Source organism: Triticum aestivum, chromosome 7B (assembly GCF_018294505.1).
Source record: "Triticum aestivum cultivar Chinese Spring chromosome 7B, IWGSC CS RefSeq v2.1, whole genome shotgun sequence".
Classification (NCBI taxonomy): domain Eukaryota; kingdom Viridiplantae; phylum Streptophyta; class Magnoliopsida; order Poales; family Poaceae; genus Triticum; species Triticum aestivum.
The window spans coordinates 507,868,117-507,883,138 of record NC_057813.1 but is presented as its reverse complement, the minus strand read 5'-3'; the positions used below and the strand labels follow the sequence as shown (position 1 = coordinate 507,883,138).

Genomic DNA, 15,022 nt, shown 5'->3' with positions numbered 1-15,022 from the left:
GGCGGGCCCTATCGGATAGTGACCCCAAGGAAGATGGCAGAAGTGCGACCAGGCGTATCAGAGAGGGGCGGGCCTCCAGCAGGCAGCCGTCCCTTGCCCCGAGGCGAGCAAGCCATTAAGCTGACAAGACCAGGTGTGGCTACACTGTCCTCCCACTAGGCGGTGGGACTGTAGCCATGCTAAAGATGACCAAGCCCCCGTCACCGGGGATACAGCCATAGTGAACAGCCACCAACCAGTCAGTAGGGCCCACCAGGTGGAGGGCCCCAGCAGCCGGCCAGATTACCATTGTACCCCTTGGGGTAGGCCTATATAAACCCCCCAGGCCACCCATGCAAAGGGTTCCCACTCCATCTAGAACTAGCCACCCCCCTAGAGCAGGAAGAGAGCTAGCCTTGCCTCCTTCTACCTCTAGCACACAGCTCGAGGAGCACCATTGTATCACTTGAGCCTTAGTGATCATGCGGAGACCCCGCAGAGCAGGACTAGGGGTGTTATCTCCTAGGAGAGCCCCGAACCTGGGTAAAGTACGTCGACGTTCGTGTTTACGCCTTATCCCGCTTCCAGGCACAGGCGACGTTCTACTCGGTCCCACCATGATAAGCCATCCATTGGCATATGTCGTACCCAACCCCTGACATTTGGCGCCCACCATGGGGCGAGGTGCACCGTCTCCCGGAGATCTGCTCTGGACGGGACCCCTGTTCCTTCCTGGCGAGCAAAGCCAACCCAGCACGTCCGACGGCGTCAGTCCCGACGCGCTGCATGGCGCGGAGATCGCCTGCGCGGCAAGCTGCCTCGCTGACCTTGTCGGCTAGATCGACCTCTCCGACGAGCCGGCCTCTGACGTGGGCACAAGCTGCCCTCAGAGCCGCCTCGTCAGCCTCGTCGACCAGCTCCATGTCGCCAGCAAGCCTGCTGTGGACCTAGAGTCCGTCGGCTCGACCGATCCGATGATCGTCGACTCCGACACAGCGTCGCTCGATACGTTCCCCACCAACGTGGTGGTCTACGACGAGCCGCCTCCTCGCGAGTATAGTGGCGGGAGCACCATCACGGAGGTGCTCGTCATCAAAGCGAGGGGCACTCGGACGGGCGTACTCAAGATCCCCTCGATGCCGCTCTGCGCGACCTTACGGCGCCCATTCCCGAGGGCGCGGACGCCGAGGCGCTGGAGGCACGCCGCCTCCAGCTTCTCAAAAATGCTGGCCGCCTGGCCAGCATGTGCCGGCTTTCGGACGCCTATCGGTGTGAGATGGACCGGGCCGTAGGCGGCACGCCGGCTCCTGAGGGGCCTAGCCGCCTCGGCACAGTTCGGCAGCATGGCGCGATCGTCGCCAGCATGTTCGGGGCAGAGCGCCCCGTCTACACCACACCTGCGGAAAACATCCGGGCCGCCCAGGCGGTAACGGATGAGCTGGACAAATGCGACGGCGACAAGCGCCGCCTCATGACAAAGCGAGTCCAGCAGCTCCTAGACGCGGCAGCCGCGCAGCACGAGGCCGCCTGCCGTGCCAAAGTCCCACCCGGACAAAACAACGAGCCGTCCCCATGCCGAGATCATGGGGCGACCTCCCGGACGCCGACTGGTGGCGCCCGCGGAGGAAAGGGCAACGAGCCGGCTGCCAGCCGCAGTCGGACACGCCTCTCCATCGAGCGGGACGAAGACGACCGCCCTCGCACAGTAGAGCGGCGAGGCGACCTGCCGCCTCCCCCGCCTCGTGGAGCAAGATACCCCACCCCGCCTCCTGTCACGCATCCGACACTCGGCGACCGCCTTGGCCGTCGGGAGGGAGTCGGAGAGAATGATGCTCGCCATCGGATCAATCGTCTCAACCGATCCCTCGCGCTCGAAGAAGAAGATGCGCTGGGCCCGCCCTGTTTCGGTCCCCGAATCCGAGATGAGCCCTTCCCTAAAGGGTTCACCCTCCCGCGAGACACACCCAAGTACACCGGTTCCGTGAAGCCGGAGGACTGGCTGGTCGACTACTCCACGGCCGTCAGTATAGTGAACGGCAACAAGCGTGTTGCCGTGAAGTACGTCCCGCTCATGCTTCAGGGCACTGCCCGGACGTGGCTCAACAACCTGAAGCCCCGCAGCATCAACAGCTGGGTTGATTTCACCGAGGTCTTCATCCGCAACTTCACCAGCACCTACAAGCGGGCTCCCAAGCCCCGACAGCTCTCCTTGTGCGTTCAAGGACCCACGGAGTCGACTCGCGACTACCTCACGCGCTGGGCCGAGCTGCGCAATTCCTGCGAAGGCGTGCACGAGGTGTAGGCGATCGAGTACTTCACCGCCGGATGCCGAGAGGGCACCCACCTCAAGCACCGACTCCTTTGCGACGAGCCCGAGACCCTCGATGAGCTGCTGGTCATCGCCGACAAGCATGCCACGGTCGACTCCTCCATGAAGGCGGAAATCCTGGTTGATGCATCCGGCAAGGTGGCCCTTTAGGTGCCTCGGACTCCGGCTGGTGACACCAGTCGGCGACAGCAACCAGGAGATCACAAGCGGAAGGCCACCCAGCCGGCCTCCACCAGCCGGCAGGTGGCGACGATCGAGGATCAACAGCCAGAAGGGCAGCCAGCCCCCAAGCGGCAGAAGGGCGGCAAGACCAATTGGTTGCCTGCTTTCTCTTACGAGCAAACCTTGGATGCACCCTACAAGTTCCATAGTGGCGGGAAGCCCTCCAACCACACCACTCGCAAGTGTCACTGGCTCACCAGAATTGCCAAGGGAGATGGACTCCTGCCTCCTCCGCCTGCCGGCCCGCTGCCTCCTCAGCCCCAGCAGCCGGCGGCCCGGCCAGTTGGCGCCATACAAGACGAGTACCCGGAGGAGCACAGAGCCTACGTTGTGTTAACCAGTGTGGTCGATGACAGGCGCAGCAGACGGCAACAACAACAAGAAGTGCAAGCAGTGGCCTCCAGTACTCCAGAGTTCATGCATTGGTCCGAGAAGCCTATCAGTTCGAGCAGGGCCGACCACCCGGAAGTGATGCCTTCCCCTGGTTCATATGCCCTGGTCTTGGAAGCAACCCTTGCAACGGAGAGGCGGGCCGCCCGTTTCTCCAGAATCTTGATAGATGGCGGCAGCAACATCAATATCCTGTACCGTGACACAATGGAGAAGTTGGGAATCAAGCAGAAGCAGCTCACCCCCAATCGGACTGTTTTCCATGGCATAGTCCCTGGCCTTTCCTGCTCACCAATCGACAATACCCAGATTGATGTCCTCTTCGGAGACAAGAATCACTTCCGCCGAGAGTCAGTTTGGTTTGAAGTGGTGGACCTTGAGAGCCCCTACCATGCCCTGCTTGGCCGGCCAGCTCTTGCCAAGTTCATGGCGGTCCCCCACTACGCCTACCTCAAGATGAAGATGCCAAGCACCAAGGGAATCCTGACAGTAGTCGAAGACTACAAGAGATAGATCGCCTGCGCTGCAGATAGCAGCAGGTTGGCCGAGTCCCTCGTGATCGCTGCCGAGAAGCGGCTCCTTGAATGGGTGGTGGAGTTGGCAGGAAAGAAGCCGGAAATGTCACCCATACCCCAAGAGTCGGAGGCTGAGGGCTCGTTCAAGCCGGCCAAGGAAACAAAGAAAATACCCTTGGACCTGGAGCACCCGAAGAGGCACGCTGTTGTAGGCACATGCCTTGACAGCAAATAGGAAAGCGAGCTTGTCGATTTCCTCCGTGAGAATCGGGATATCTTTGCATGGTCTCCCAAAGACATGCCAGGTGTTCCGACGGATTTCACCGAGCACAAGCTACATGTCGTCGGAGAAGAGAAGAGTCGTCGGAGAAGAGATAGCCCGGCTCCTAGCAGCCGGATTCATTATGGATGTATTCTTTCCAGAGTGGCTGGCCAACCCAGTCCCAGTGTTGAAAAAGAACAAGCAGTGGCGCTTGTGCATTGACTACACCAGCCTTAACAAAGCCTGCCCAAAAGATCCCTTTGCTCTGCCAAGGATTGATCAAGTGATAGACTCCATGGCCGGATGCGAGCTGTTGAGTTTCTTGGATGCATACTCCGGGTATCACCAGATAAAACTGAACCCGGCCGACAGACTGAAGACCGCCTTCATCACGCCATTTGGAGCCTTCTGCTACCTGACCATGACGTTCGGCTTGAGAAACGCCGGCGCCACGTTCTAGCATTGCATGCAGAAGTGCCTCCTCAAGCAACTCGGCAGAAATGCCCACGTATATGTGGATGATGTGGTGGTGAAGACGGAGAAGCATGGCATGCTGCTGGAGGACCTCAAGGAGACCTTTGAGAACCTGCACCGATTCCAGATCAAGCTCAAACCGGAGAAATGTGTCTTTGGAGTACCAGCCGGCCAGCTGCTCGGTTACCTGGTCTCAGAGCGCGGCATAGAGTGCAATCCCGTGAAGATCAATGCAATTGAGATGATGAAAGTGCCCACCCGACTGCTGGACATGCAGAAATTCACCAGCTGCTTGGCGTCAGTCAGCCGTTTCATCAGTCGGCTGGGCGAGAAGGCCCTTCCCCTGTACCAACTCATGAAGAATACCACTTTTTTCGAGTGGAACGACAAGGCGGACGAAGCATTTCTCCTACTCAGGAAAATGTTGGCAACCCCACCTATCCTGGCGGCTCCGACTGAGAAGGAGCCCATGCTCCTCTACATTGCAGCCACCAGTCCGGTTGTCAGCATAGTCATGGTGGTAGAGCGCAAGGAGAAGGACAAAGCATTGCCGGTCCAGAGACCGGTGTATTACTTGAGCGAAGTGTTTTCCGCCTCCAAGCAAAACTACCCCCACTACCAGAAGATGTGTTACGGCGTGCACTTCGCTGCCAAGAAGCTGAAGCCCTACTTCCAAGAGCACCCAATAACTGTTGTTTGCACAGCTCCACTCGCTGAGATCATTAGGAGCCGAGATGCCTCTGGCCGAGTGGCCAAGTGGGCCATTGATCTGGCCCCTTACGCCATCTACTACCAGCCTCGCACCTCCATCAAATCACAAGTGTTATCCGACTTCCTCGTTGATTGGGACGAGACCCAATATTTGCCGCCTGCTCCAAACTCCACTCATTGGCAGATGCATTTCGATGGCTCGAAAATGTGCATCGGCCTAGGAGCCGGCGTCGTCCTCACCTCTTCCAAAGGCGACAAGCTCAAATACGTGTTGCAAGTCCACTTCGCCGCCTCCAACAACGTAGCAGAATATGAGACACTCATACATGGGCTCCGGCTTGCCAAGGAACTCGGCATTCGCTGGATCCTGTGCTATGGTGACTCCGACTTGGTGGTCCAGCAGACGTCAGGCGACTGGGACGCCAAGGATGCAAACATGGCAAGCTACCACTTCCTCGTGCAGCAACTCAGCGGATACTTTGATGGGTGCGAGTTCCTTCACATGCCAAGGAATGACAACAAGCAAGCAGATGCTCTGGCATGGATTGGCTCCACCCGACAAGCAATACCAGCCGGCGTCACCCTACGGCGCCTTCTGAAGCCATCTGTCAAGCCGTCTCCTGATTCAGACTCCATCTTTGTGCCGGCCCCTCCCGAAGCAGTTGGATCCGACTTGAGGGCCCCAAAGGCCGGCACAGGGACCTCGACAGGCGGCCCGGGGACTGCTACAGCCGCGCCCGGCCCGGGGACTTCAGAACCTGGCCCGGGGACTTCAGCAGTCAGCCCGGGGACTTCTCCAACACAGCAGGCGGAAGCAGCTGTCAACCCGCCGCCTCCCCTCCCAGCCGCCCTCATTCAAGTTGCAGTAGTCGCAGTCGAAGAAATTGCGGCGCCCTCATGGGCCCAGCCAATCCTCAAGTTCTTGGTGAATAAAGAGCTGCCAACCGATGAAGTCTCAGCCCGACAGGTGCAGAGGCGAGCTGCAGCTTACACCATAGTCAACATAGAGCTGGTGCGACGAAGTGTAATAGGGGTTTATCAGCGGTGTCTGGAGTTGGACCAAGGCCAATCAATACTCAAGGATATCCATTAGGGCGAATGTGGCCACCACGCGGCTTCAAGAGCCCTGGTGGCCGAAGCTTTCCACCATGGGTTCTTCTGGCCCACTGCCCTGGAAGACGCCAAGGAGCTGGTTCAGAAGTGTCAAGGGTGCCAGAGGTTCCGCTCCAAGCCACACCTGCCGGCTTCTGCACTCAAGACCATTCCCATAGCCTGGCCCTTCGCCGTGTGGGGATTGGATATGGTGGGACCATTCAAGACGGCCCGCGGTGGCTTGACTCACTTGCTGGTTGCGGTGGACAAGTTTACCAAGTGGATAGAGGCAAAACCAATCAAGAAGCTGAATGGGCCGACTGCTGTGACCTTCATCGCCGACATCACCACGCGGTATGGCATCCCGCACAGTATCATCACCGACAATGGCACCAACATCGCCAAGGGAGCCTTGGCCCGTTTTTGTGCAACACAGGGCATCCGCCTGGACTTAGCGTCCGTTGCCCACCCCCAGTCAAACGGCTAGGTAGAATGCACAAACGGCTTCATTTTGTCCGGCCTCAAGCCCCGACTGGTCGAGCCTCTAGAGCGTTCGGCCGGCTGCTGGCTCGACGAGCTGCCGGCCGTCCTTTGGAGCTTGCGCACAACTCCAAACAAATCAATAGGCTTCACGCCTTTCTTCCTCGTCTACGGTACCGAAGCCGTCATCCCGACGGATATCGAATTCGACTCCCCAAGGGTCACCATGTAAACCGAGGCGGACGCCAAGGAGGCACGAGAAGACGGCGTCGACTTGCTGGAAGAGGGTCGGCTGTTGGCACTCAGCAGGTCGGCCATCTACCAGCAGAGCCTGCGCGGATACTACAACCGCAAGGTGAAGCCAAGGTCCTTCCTGGAGGGAGACCTTGCGCTCCGGCTGATCCAGTGAACAGCCAGACAACACAAGCTCTCGGCACCTTGGGAAGGCCCTTTTATCGTCAGTAAGGTGTTGGGAAACGATGCCTACTATCTGATCGATGCCCAGAAGCGCAGAGCGCGCAAGAGAGACGATTCGGGCAAAGAAACAGAGAGGCCGTGGAACGCAAACCTCCTCCGAAGGTTTTACAGTTGAAAGCAGTATGTATCACGCTACCTTTTGTACTATGTATAAAGACTCCAGGTCCCCCGAGAAGAGCTCGGGGATTGCCCTCTTTTATCCATATGATAAGTATCATGCCTATGAGAATGTATAGTCTTTTTCTTCCGCCTGGCACCGGGTTCGACCAGTCGGCCCGGAGCCTCGCCGCCTTCTACAATATGTCGCCCCCTGCAGTCAGACAAGTAGTGTGCCGGCACCAAAGCTTCCTTTGTCAGAAACCATAGCTCGCAGAGCGACTGCATGGCGGGCAAAGGTCGCAAAGAGGTGCCCCATATGAAAAAACAACTAAGGAGGGAAGCGCATATAGTAGCACGCGGCATCGCGCCTAGCCGTCTGGCTGCTTGGCGGCCACACAGCCGGCCTCCACCTTACTACCCAAAGCTCTGAATGGTTAAAACCTAGCCCCCCTCACAAACAGCTAGAACGCTCAAACCAGCCACGATCTGCAGAGCGGCCGCCTGGCTGGTAAAAGCAAAGCCAAAAGGGTCGGCGGCAAAGGAAAAAACCAAGGAGAAAAAAAGGAAACAAGAGTGAAGGTCGGCACAGTAAGCATAAGCGATGATAAAATATTTTTACATGGATAAAGGCCTCTGGCCAGCATTCAAATAGAGTTTGATATACACCTCGCGGGTGGAATTGTGCGAATTTAACCAAAGTGTTCAAAGTAGCAAGCAGAAAACAGAAAAAATCCTAAGGCGCAGCAGAGGACTCCGGCTGAGCGGTGCCGGTTGGCGCGGCAGAAGGCTCCGACTGGCCGGTGCCGGATGGCGTGGCCAAGGGCTCTAACTGAACATTGGAGTCGGCCATGCCACCTGGCGCGGCAGGCGGCTCCGTCTGAGCAGAGGGATCGCTGGCAGCAGGCGGAGCATTGGAGTGCTGGAGGACGAAGTCGGTAGCATCCGTCGGAGGAACGGGCGGCAGGTCCACCCCCACTTGAACGCCTCCAGTAGCGGGCGGCACCTCGATGCGTGGCTCGTTGCTTGAGGCCCGGTCAGGTTGGGGCTGACCGTCCGCCTCGACCTCCGGCATGTCGACGTCGCTCTCGTCTTCCTCCTCCTCCTCCTCCTCCTCCTCCTCCTCCTCCTCTTCCTCCTCCCCGTCCTCCCCCTCGTCGCTGGAGGCGATGACTTCGGCGGAGTCTTTGCTGTCTTCTGGGTTTAGCCCAAGCCATTCATGCGGAGCTTCACCGCCTTCCTCGACCACCTCCGGGACGAAGACGCTGGTGTCGGTGAACTCGGCGATCGCCACTGCCCTGCTGACAAGCTCAGCTTCCACCGCCACCAGCTCCTCCTGCGCCTCCAGTCGAAACGTGGCTAACTGGGCTAGATCTAGCCCAGGGTACCACGCCTTGACGAATTCCAAGGCCCAGCGCGCTCCTGCCCGGGCTGCTGAGCCCTTCTAGGCCTCCAGGTGGCCCGCCGCCACCTCCAGCCAGTCGGTAGTCCGACTTGGGGTGCGTGGGGCCGGCAAGCCTGTCCAGAGGGCAGAGACCGCCTAGGCTCCGATGCACTGCAGGCGACGTAGCAAGCGGTGAGCGGGCCGAAGCCGGGCCTGAATGCTGAGGACCTATTCAGCAAGGGTCCGGGGGGCATCAGCGGTGATCTGCGCACCCTCTGCCCTTTGCTCCTCGCATTGGGCCTCAATCATCTGGGTGGCGGCTACAGAATGGCCCGGGAAGATGTTTGTCCGGGCAGAGGAAGAAAAAGGCCAAGGTTATAAAAAAAGGACTGATAACTCAAGACAAGAAACTAAGAGAATAGGGCTTACCATCGACCAAGTCCTCAATGCTGCTGAAGCATGCCGTCACCTAGGCCTCCTTGTCGGCCTAGGCAGAGCCCTCGAGCTCAAACTCGGCAAGGAGGCTGGTCTCTGCCGTCTCCACCTTCAGCTGGGCCGCCTTGAGGTTTTTCGCCTGTTAGGCAAGTTGGGCGGCCAGGCGGTCCCGCTCCTCCGCCAGCTTGCTGCACTCCGCCTCCTTGCCACGAAGGGCGGTCTTGACTTCGCCCAACTGCTGCTGCACGTCGGCATTAGCCTCTGAAGAAAGAAAGAAAAGAAGAAGTCATCAGTCAAGTGGACAAGATAAAAGAAAGAAATAACCGAGGAGATTCGGTCCGACTGCTCAGCAGTCGGCCCGAACCTCGGGGACTACAGCCCGCGGGCGCGCCAGCACGCCCCCGCGAAAAAGAAGTAGCCAACAAGGAAAAAAGAACAACTAAGGAGATTCGGCCCGACTGTTCAGCAGTCGGCCCGAACCTCGGGGACTACAGCCCGCGAGTGCGCCAGCGCGCCCCTGCGAAGAAAGAAGAGAAGAGACTTATGCCGGCTTTCAGCGAGATGGGCCGTCTGCGCCTCCAGCTCCCGAACCTTGGAGTTGTAGGCGGTCGCGCGGAGGTTATGATAATCCTGCAGAAGAAACAACAAAACAAAAATCAGCAATCGGCGACTACAAGTTAAAGTTCCGACCCGCCTGCTCAGCAGCCGGCCTGGAATTTGGGGACTACACCTAGTGGGTGCGCTTGCGCGCCCCCACGAAAGAAGCAAAGAAGAACATTCGGAGAGAAAACCAAAAGAAGGCTTACTCGGATGGCGGTGCGCGACTCCAAGTAGGCCTCGTTGCAGCGCTTGAGTGCCACTGCCTCCACCCGGAGCTTGGCCTGGACGTCAAGGGACGCCTCGTTTAGGGCGCCAGTTCTACCCCCGCGTACCCAGCCTGCGGGCGCGGCACTGGTCGCCTCGATGTCAAGGGCTGACGAGCTCAAGGCGCCGGTCGCCTGCGGCCGCGGCGCCGAGGCTGCCTTCTCCAGATAGCGGCGCATGGGAATGCGGACCGCGGGAACTAGGACAGTTGCCACCACGGTCTCGGCCGGTGGCATCGGCGGCGCCACTGGCTATTCGTCCCGCGGCTCGCCGGCTGGCAGAGGCGGCGGAGGCGGCGGCATCAAGAAGACGTCCGGCATGGCTACATCCCCGCCCCCCCGCTCTTGGATCGGGTAGTCGCCGCCGGCTCCTCTGGTTGTCGCCTCGAAGTCAGACGTGTTAGCTAGACTACGGGGTATCTAGCTTCCCAGGATCAAGCGAAGAGAATTGGAGAGCAGCAAAGAGAGAAGATGCAGCTGCTGCACATACATGTAGTTGAATCAGTGAACACACGCACACATGCACTAGTGATAGAGAAGCTCACGTACTAGTACTACTTAGAAGCTTTATTTCTTGTTGACTGACTGAGTTACAACCGAAGGACTCTAGTCCTTATATAGGAGATTACAAGATTGCTGTGAGCTGCACGTGTACAGCCACGTACACACACGGGAACCTACCACATACTAGAATTTATTGATTGCATGTCCAGCTCATGCATGCACCATTCTACTAGTAACACGTACACTTCCTTAACAGCTAAGCTCCGCCGACATGCACCAGGATATTTTACTTTGCAGCTAGCCCGTGTAGCATATGCTTTTACGGACGTCCAGATATTTTGAGTACCCTGGCTACTACGTGCATGAGGAGGCAAGCAAGATTATATTTTAACATTCACTCTCCTAATCTTGTTGCCTCTTGAGATTTTGTATGCCGATTCGCTCTCTCATTTCTAGAAACTTGAGTCTGCCAAGTGGTTTAGTGAGAATATCTGCTAACTGATCTTTAGTTGCGACATACTCCATCTCGATTTTACCATCTTCTACACACTCACGTATGAAGTGGTATCTTGTATCGATGTGCTTGCTTCTGTTGTGATAAACCGGATTCTTGCATAATGCAATTGCTGATTTGTTGTCCACTCTCGGGATAACCTTGTTATCTGATTGCATTTTCAATCCATTCAGCAGACGTCCAAGCCAGAGCCTTGACAAGCTGTTGTAGTAGCAGCAATATACTCTGCCTCACATGATGATAATGCTATTGTCTTTTGCTTCTGGGATGCCCAAGTTACCAAATTTGGACCAAGGAAAAATATAGTGCCAGTAGTGCTCTTCCGGTCATCAAGGTCTCCAGCCATGTCACTATCACTATAGCCCACAAGACTAGAGTTTTCCAAGCTCTTTCTCACATAACGACATCCAAAATTAATTGTACCACGGATATACCTCAAGATTTGCTTCACTGCAGCCATATGCTCCTCAGTTGGTGCTTCCATGAAGCGACTTACAATTCCAACAGCATATGCTATGTCCGGTCTAGTATTTACCAAATATCGAAGACTTCCAACAATACTGCGGTAGTCTGTCTTATCTACCAGAGGACTCTTGCTTGATTTACTCAATTTTTGTCTCGCTTCCATCGGTGTCTGGGACGGGTTGCAATTAGCAAGCCCACACCGCTCCAATATTTTTGATGCATAAGATGATTGGCACAAGAGAATTTCTTCATCTTTCTGCTGTACTTCAATCCCCAAATAATAGCTTAATAATCCGAGGTCACTCATGCTAAACAATTTCTTCATCTCCATCTTGAATTTTTCAATTTCACCAGTGCTTGTTCCTGTGATAATCAAGTCATCCACATATACACCAACTAGAAGGCTTGTATCACCAATAATTCTCTTGTAGACAGCATGCTCAACTGGGCTTCTCTCAAACCCAAGTGACACTAGGCTTGTATCAAGTTTTGCATACCATGCTCTTGGTGCTTGATGAAGCCCATATAATGCTTTCTTGAGCTTTAATACCTTGTCCTCATTACCTTCTTGTTCATGACCGGGTGGTTGCATCACATATATCTCGTCCTTCAAGTCGCCATTAAGAAAAGCTGACTTTACATCCATGTGATGCACCTCCCATCCTTCTTGAGCTGCCAACGCTATGAGAAGTCGCACAGTTTTGAGTCGTGCGACTGGTGCAAAAACTTCATCATAATCAACTCCTTGCTTCTGCACATAGCCTTTAGCAACTAGACGTGCTTTGTGCTTGATAATACTGCCCTGTGAATTTTTCTTTACCTTGAATACCCATTTCAAACCTATGGGTCTATGTCCAGGTGGTAGATTAACAAGCTCCTATGTTCCATTCCTCTCAATGGAACCAAGCTCTTCTTCCATTGCGCGCCTCCAACATGCATGCTTGTTGGCCTCCTTAAAATTTGTTGGCTCTTCCATGGCTAGCAAACAAAGACCGGAATAATCATCACTGACCTCTGTTGACTCATCGTAGACGTCCAAAAGAGGACGGACTCGCTTTGGTGGTGTAGACGTGTCATATGCGACACCGCTCTTCGTGACACCAATAGGTGTGTTAACCTCATCACTTGTACCACCAGTTGTTGTTGTTGGTGTGTTTGGTACAGTTCCTGTACCATCAGTACTTGCCTTCCTCGGGGAGCTAGGAGAACTGTCAGTGTCGCTCATTGCTCCTTGTGGCACCATGTTATTTCCTGCATCAATGTGAGGTGGATAATATACTACAAATTCATCACCAAGGTTGTCTGCACCTTCACCTGACACTGGATCCCATGCCCGTGGTCTGTTTTCTTCAAACACGACATCTCTTGAGACATGTAGCCTTTTTAACACTGGATCATACATACGATATGCCTTTGTACCATCCTCATAACCGATAAACACCATTGGCATGCTGCGATCAGCAAGCTTCTTCACATGTGGATGCACCACCTTGACATGTCCAACACAACCAAACGTGCGAAGATGACGTACACTTGGTTTCTTACCGTAGAAAGCTTCATATGGTGTTTTACCGATAACGCTCTTTGTCGGTGAACGGTTCAGGAGATAAATTGGAGTTGACACGGCTTCTCCCCAAAACCTTTCAGGCATTCTCATGCTCTTCAACAAGCTTCTTGCCATAGAGACCACCGTCTGGTTTCGTCGTTCCACCACACCATTCTGTTGTGGTGAATATGGCGCGGTGAGGAACCTCTTGATGCCCAAGTTCTCACAATACTCGTGGAACTCATGAGAGGTAAATTCTCCTCCTCGGTCAGTGCGGAACGCCTTCAGCTTAGCGTTCGTCTCCATTTCAGCACCAATTTTTATCTTCTTGAATGCGGCAAAAGCTTCATTTTTATTTTTGAGAAAAGCAACCCACATATATCTACTATGATCATCAACAACCAATAAGAAATATATTTTACCTCCTGGTGTTGCTGGCGTTACTGGGCCGCATAAATCTCCATGCACAAGTTGCAGCGGTCTGTCTGCTTGGTAGGATGCTGCCGTCGGAAACGGCGCACGTCGTTGCTTGCCAATCATGCATCCATCACAAATCTGATTAATATGTTGAATGAGGGGCATACCTTCCACCATTCCATGGTGTGCTAAGTTATGTAGAGCTTGAAAATTGAGATGCCCAAAACATCCATGCCATAGCCATGCATCTTCCTTGATGCATGCCAAAAGACACACAGGCTGTGTCAGGTTCAGGTTGAGTACGTACAACCTGCTCCTTGTCCGCTTCACTTTAGCCAGTATCTTCCTGTGGCGGTCGTAGATATACATAAATCCATGCTCAAGAACTGTTCTGCAACCATTCTCATCCAGCTGACCAAGGCTCAATATGTTACTGCTCAGACTCGGGATGTAATATACGTTGATGAGGACACGATGCTCCCCAGTTACGCATTGAAATAATATAGTTCCGCGCCCACATATCGCCACGGTGGAGTCGTCGCCGAACCGGACAGTGCCTCGCACTGAAGTGTCCAACTCGTTGAACACCTCCATGCGTCCCGTCATGTGATTACTAGCTCCTGTGTCGAGGTACCACTCGGCACTCTTATCCATAGACCCTATTGTGGGAATCACCTTGTCTTCATTCAGCATGACCATGTCAGACACCTCCTCCGCACATGCCGAAAAGAGCAAAGCGGGCTCATCATCTTGAGCCTGTGCGAGCTGCACTTCCTTGCCACGAGCACGACGTGGTTTACCACAGTCAGAAGAGTAGTGTCCGAAAATACCGCAGTTGAAGCACTCAATATTGCTCTTGTCACGGAACCCATTTGTCCCGCGACCACGGCCTCCTCTGCCGCGGCCAGGACCGCGGTTGCCTTGCCGGCCGCGACCGTGGCCACGACCACGGCCATCGTAGCCCTCATGACTACTACTGTTGTTGTTACACGATGACGATGCTTCACCGCCTCCATATTTTTTATCTCGAGCCACCCACTCGGATCGAGTAACTAGCAAGTGCTGCTCACCTTCCTTGTCACCACTGCCACGAATTCTCTCTTTGTGAGCTCTGAGACGACCAACGAGCTCCTCCATGATCATAGTTTTGAGATCGCCAAACTGCTCGATTGAGGATGCAATTTGCAAAAATCTAGAAGGTACAACCCGGAGAAACTTACAGACGATAATGGAGTCTTCCACCTTCTCGCCCAACGCTCGGATGCCGTTGACAATCGTAGTCAACTTCATGGCGAAATCATCCACTGATTCGCTTTCCTTCATGCGAATCAACTCGAAATCACCTTTCAAGGTCTGAAGTTTCGCCTCCTGGACGCGCTCCGCGCCCATATGTATCACCTTGAGCGCCTCCTATGTCTTCTTGGCCGAGTCCTTCTCAGCCAACATTAGAAGTACATCTTCCGGGATACCCTGATAGATGACCGCAATGGCCTGTCTATCCATGTGCTCGTCTACGTCGTCCTTGATGACAGCATCCCACACACCGTGTGCTTGCAGGATCACTCGCATCCTCAGTGCCCACGAAGCATAATTGTTTCGTGTCAGCATTGGACACTATAGCGACATGCACTAGTAGAAAAAGAGGCTTCCGTCCAGCCCCATTAGTCGCGAAACTGTAGGAACCGCGACTAATGAAGTCTTTAGTCGCGGTTCGGCAGATGAACCGCGACCAAATGCCTGGGCCCAGGGCGCTCGCGGGCTTTAGTCGCGGTTGGCCAGGCCAACCGCGACTAAAGGTGCCCAAAGGCCTTTAGTCGCGGTTGGCCAGGCCAACCGCGACTAAAGCTCCTCCCTTTTAGTCGCGGTT

The 15,022-nt window shown here is 55.1% G+C and overlaps 1 protein-coding gene across 4 annotated transcripts; it reads right to left on the bottom strand.

Moving 5' to 3' along the window:
• Positions 1 to 7,632: 7,632 nt before the first annotated feature.
• LOC123159513 (uncharacterized) lies at positions 7,633 to 10,279 on the bottom strand. Of its 4 annotated transcripts, none has more exons than XR_006479759.1 (4): positions 9,653 to 10,279; positions 9,438 to 9,476; positions 8,841 to 9,107; positions 7,633 to 8,731 (listed from the first exon to the last, which is right to left on the bottom strand). XR_006479759.1 is itself a non-coding variant. In XM_044577351.1 (3 exons), exons 1-3 carry the CDS (start codon positions 9,944 to 9,946, stop codon positions 9,101 to 9,103), a joined length of 390 nt encoding a protein of 129 aa, XP_044433286.1. In that variant the 5' UTR covers positions 9,947 to 10,279; the 3' UTR covers positions 7,633 to 9,100. The 4 variants fall into 4 exon arrangements, 2 of the variants coding, with proteins under 2 accessions (XP_044433286.1, XP_044433285.1); XR_006479760.1 differs by having other exon boundaries at positions 7,633 to 8,582; XM_044577351.1 differs by having other exon boundaries at positions 7,633 to 9,107; positions 9,388 to 9,476.
• Positions 10,280 to 15,022: the final 4,743 nt, after the last annotated feature.

What these genes read in the sequence shown, in the direction of transcription:
- LOC123159513 (XM_044577350.1), bottom strand. Translation starts at nt 9,946, where the DNA reads ATGCCACCGGCCGAGACCGTGGTGGCAACTGTCCTAGTTCCCGCGGTC. An exon ending in AGTCGCGCACCGCCATCCGA is followed by an intron (nt 9,477 to 9,652) that starts GTAAGCCTTCTT and finishes TTTCTTCTGCAG; the next exon opens with GATTATCATAACCTCCGCGC. An exon ending in CGACCGCCTACAACTCCAAG is followed by an intron (nt 9,108 to 9,437) that starts GTTCGGGAGCTG and finishes TTCTTTCTTCAG; the next exon opens with AGGCTAATGCCGACGTGCAG.